At 47.7% G+C, this 3,595-nt stretch overlaps 1 protein-coding gene across 1 annotated transcript in view; it reads left to right on the top strand.

The window, feature by feature from the left end:
- Positions 1–3,595, top strand: part of SRL (sarcalumenin) — a 39,235-nt gene that overhangs the window by 31,114 nt on the left and 4,526 nt on the right. Inside the window, 1 exon segment of the mRNA XM_021719097.1 lies at positions 737–832. Coding sequence (XP_021574772.1) covers positions 737–832 — 96 coding nt within the window.

Raw genomic sequence — 3,595 nt, 5'->3', positions numbered from 1 at the left:
CACTCACCTCAGCCTCCCAAAGGCACGAGATTACAGGCTGAGCCACCGAGCCCTGCTAGGTGTTTCATTTTATCATCGTGATAACCCAAGGATTTCAGCAGGGCTTATTGTCTCCTCTTAATCAGTGAGCTAGCTAGAGGTCAAAGCTAGCAGCAATGTGCTCCTGGTGTACAGCTAGCTAGTGGGTGGAGAGTAGAGTCTGGCTAGCCTGACCTGCAGTCCCACGTGCCTTCCTCTTGGTGCTTCACACCCACAGACTCCAGACCTCACCCTGGATCCGTGCTCTTCCCAAAGGACACCTGGGTTGTCTGACTCCTCCGGGAGCATCTGGAATTGCAGTGATAGGCGAGGGCTGGGTTCTGGCCTGCAGGCCTGCTGGCACCTGGCCTCCTATCTGTCAAAGAAAGAGTCTTTAGTTAGATTGGAGGCCCAGGCAGTGTTTCAGACACACTACTGAGGTGGGGAGGGAGAAAGGTTTAAAGTTTTAAAACAAACAGCTCAGGAGGTCTTAGGGGGTGGTTAGGAGGATGCCTTTTAGTTTGAAAGGTTCTGAGAGTTGAGACATGAACCAGCTCTCAAATGCTAATACACCGCACATTTGATGGGCTGCAAATGGCCTCTGCTCCCCACCAGGCAGGGAAAGAGCTGCCCTGTGGTGTGAGACCCTGCCACAGTAGAGGCACTGCCTGGAGCCCACCCTGCCTGATGCTCTCCCTTCACTCCTCCCTGCCCCCAGCGGTGTTGCAGCGGCTTCGAAAGATCTACCACTCATCCATCAAGCCCCTTGAGCAGTCTTACAAGTACAATGAGCTTCGGCAGCATGAGATCACAGGTACGCACAGGGGCCATAGTGGGAGCCCATGCCTCTGACCAACCCAGACTCCCCTGGAGCCCACACAGGCTCCTGATTTCCCTGTGTTGTGTGTGTGAGGACATGTGGGACTGGGTTCAGGAGTCAGGAAGGACAGACACTCAGTCACGGGATGCTCTACCAGGGATTTACAGACAGCGTTTCAGTTCTGAGCATTTATGCTTCAATCATGTGGATTTTGATTTCCAAGGGTGGTGATGCCAGCGCTGATCCCTCCTTACAGGTGTGCCCTGTTCACTTCTGGGTTGTGTCTAAGTCCTCTGATTGGCCAGATCCCTTCTCCTCCTCCTATTGCTCTTCTAGGTCGGCTTCCTGTGGACCTGGATTCCTTTAAAAATTGATTTTCAATTTTTTGTTGCAAAAAATTCAAATAGGGTAGACTAATGTACACTGAAAAATAAAGCATCCTTTTGTGATCTCTGACTTCTTTACTTCTTTAATTCTCTTCCCAGAGACACCTACTGGTATAGTTTCTTGTGAATACTTCCCAAAATTTCTTCTATGTGTGTGAGCCTGTGAAAGTATATTTTTTTTTTTTTTTTTTTTAGTCAGAGTCTTACTCTGTCACCCAGGCTGGAGTGCAGTGGCAAGCTCATGACCAACGCAGCCTCGACCTGCTGGGGCTCAGACGATCCTTCTGCCTCAGCCTTCCAAGTAGCTGGAACCACAGGCATGTGCCACCACATCTGGCTAATTTTTTTTGATTTATTGTGAAGACAAGGTCTTGCCAAGTTGCCCAGGTTGGTCTCAAACCTCTGAGCTCAGGCAATCCTCTCACCTTGGTCTCCCAAAGTGCTGGGATTACAGGCGTGATCCACCATGTTTGGCTGAAAGTATATCTTTATTTAGACAAAAATAGGATCACACTATGCAAGCTGCGTGTGTGGAACTACCTTGTTCCTTCTGATAGCACTTGTTCTCTTGTCTGCACGTGCCACATTCTGTAAAACCAGTGCCCTGCTGGATGGACAATGGGGTGCTTTCCATTTTTCAGTTTGTAAAGTGTCTCAGACACTGCTGTAATGGTGATATATTTCATGGAAGTAGATTTCTAGGTTAAGTTTTTAAAATGTGGGACACTGGAATTAGAAATTTTGCAAGTTGTTGCCAAGTTGCCTTTGATCCTTGGCCCTCCTACGAAACTCTGGTCTTGACAGCAGCAGGGGCCAGAGGCTGCTGGCATCCCCAGGGAATGGTGCTCTGGAGGGGTGGCACAGCTTCCTGGCTCCTGGTCTCACTTTCTGAATTTGGCTCTTCTCTTAGTCTCTAGTCAGCTTCCCATATACCTTCCTCTCCTCCAGGCTCACCTCTGGCCTCCTGTGTAGGCCAGTGGTGCCCCCTGCTGTAGAGAGCTGAGACAGCGACACCTGGAAAAGCCCTCCTTGGTGTCCTCTGGGTCTAGACAAAGAAACTTTTGGTGAAATCGCTGTAATTGGGGCCACCTGCCTCCCTCTCAGTCTATCCATCCCTTCCTGCCCCCAAACCAAGGGTTGACACTCACAGATGTGTATTTACAGGCAGGGAGGGATAGGGCAGGGCCATGGTATCACTTTCAGGCAATGGTATATGTGCCTGTCATTTCTAAGACACCATCTTGGTCTTCTAGGACTTAACTTTTCCTCAGAAAAAGATCACTGCATTAAAAAGCAAGGTGCAGAAGAGGAAGTATACTGTACTATTCTCGGTATTAAAAAGATGGGGAATGTAGTATTCACTAATATTGTTTACATGTGTATTAAGATGTCTGAAAAAATACAGAAAAAAATCAGCAGTGGTTATCTATTAGAGGGGGTGCCAAAGCAGATTAGGACAGGGATGGGAGACTTTTCACTGTATACCCTTTTATATTTCTGATTTTTGAACCAGGAAATTAAAGTTGGGATAAATAAATGAAAAAAAGGGAGTGCTTGCTGTTTTTAGGACAATTTGCTGGACTCAGGGAAACAAAGTAGTCTGGAGAAGTATAGGTACTGAATTGCTCAGGGCTGACTTCTGTGCTGTAGTACAGATGACAGCCAGAAGAGCTGAGGCCTGAAAATCTGCGATAAGACCGACCACATCCCATGTTATAAGAAAGCCTCTTCCCTCCCCTCCTTGTCCCCTGGATTTGAACACACTAGAACATTCTACTTTTTTTCTTAGGGACCCCTCTGGAGTGGCCCATGCAGGGTCTTCTCCCCAGTATGGCCTTTGGAAGGACATTGGACACAGAGCCTACAAACCCAAGAATACCAATTCAGTGTTTAGTTTTGGGCCCTGGCAAGTTTGTCATGGACCTGGAAGCTAATGTTTGAGACTGGCCCTGGAGCTCAGGGTTGGGCTGAGTTGGGCATTTTGGGAGCCCCACTAGGAGGAGAGGAAAGCTGCAGAGGCTGCAGACAGGTAGGGCCAGACTCCAGGCCACCCAAGACTGTATGGGCTGCTTCCATATCCATTTTACTCTGTTCTCAGTCCAGAATCTCTCCATGTGGAAGGTCTATCCTCTTTTTGTGAACTGTTCTCCAGATTTAACCAGGAGACCTCACCCAGAGTGAGCCCTGAGTCAGTGTTTGTTGAATTCACTTAGCTCTTCCTTTTGGTGCAGGCAGATGTGCCAAGGATCTGGGAAAGGACAAAACTGTGACTTCCATGTCTACTTTTTTTTTTTTCTCTTTGACAGACTTTATTAATTGCTGCATCAGTATGGAATATCTCTTTTTTTTTTTTTTTTTTGAGTTGGAGTCT

Source organism: Carlito syrichta, unplaced genomic scaffold (genome assembly GCF_000164805.1).
Source record: "Carlito syrichta isolate Samal-C Ts95f unplaced genomic scaffold, Tarsius_syrichta-2.0.1 Scaffold314117, whole genome shotgun sequence".
Taxonomy (NCBI): Eukaryota; Metazoa; Chordata; class Mammalia; order Primates; family Tarsiidae; genus Carlito; species Carlito syrichta.
This window is presented reverse-complemented; position numbering and strand designations above follow the sequence as displayed.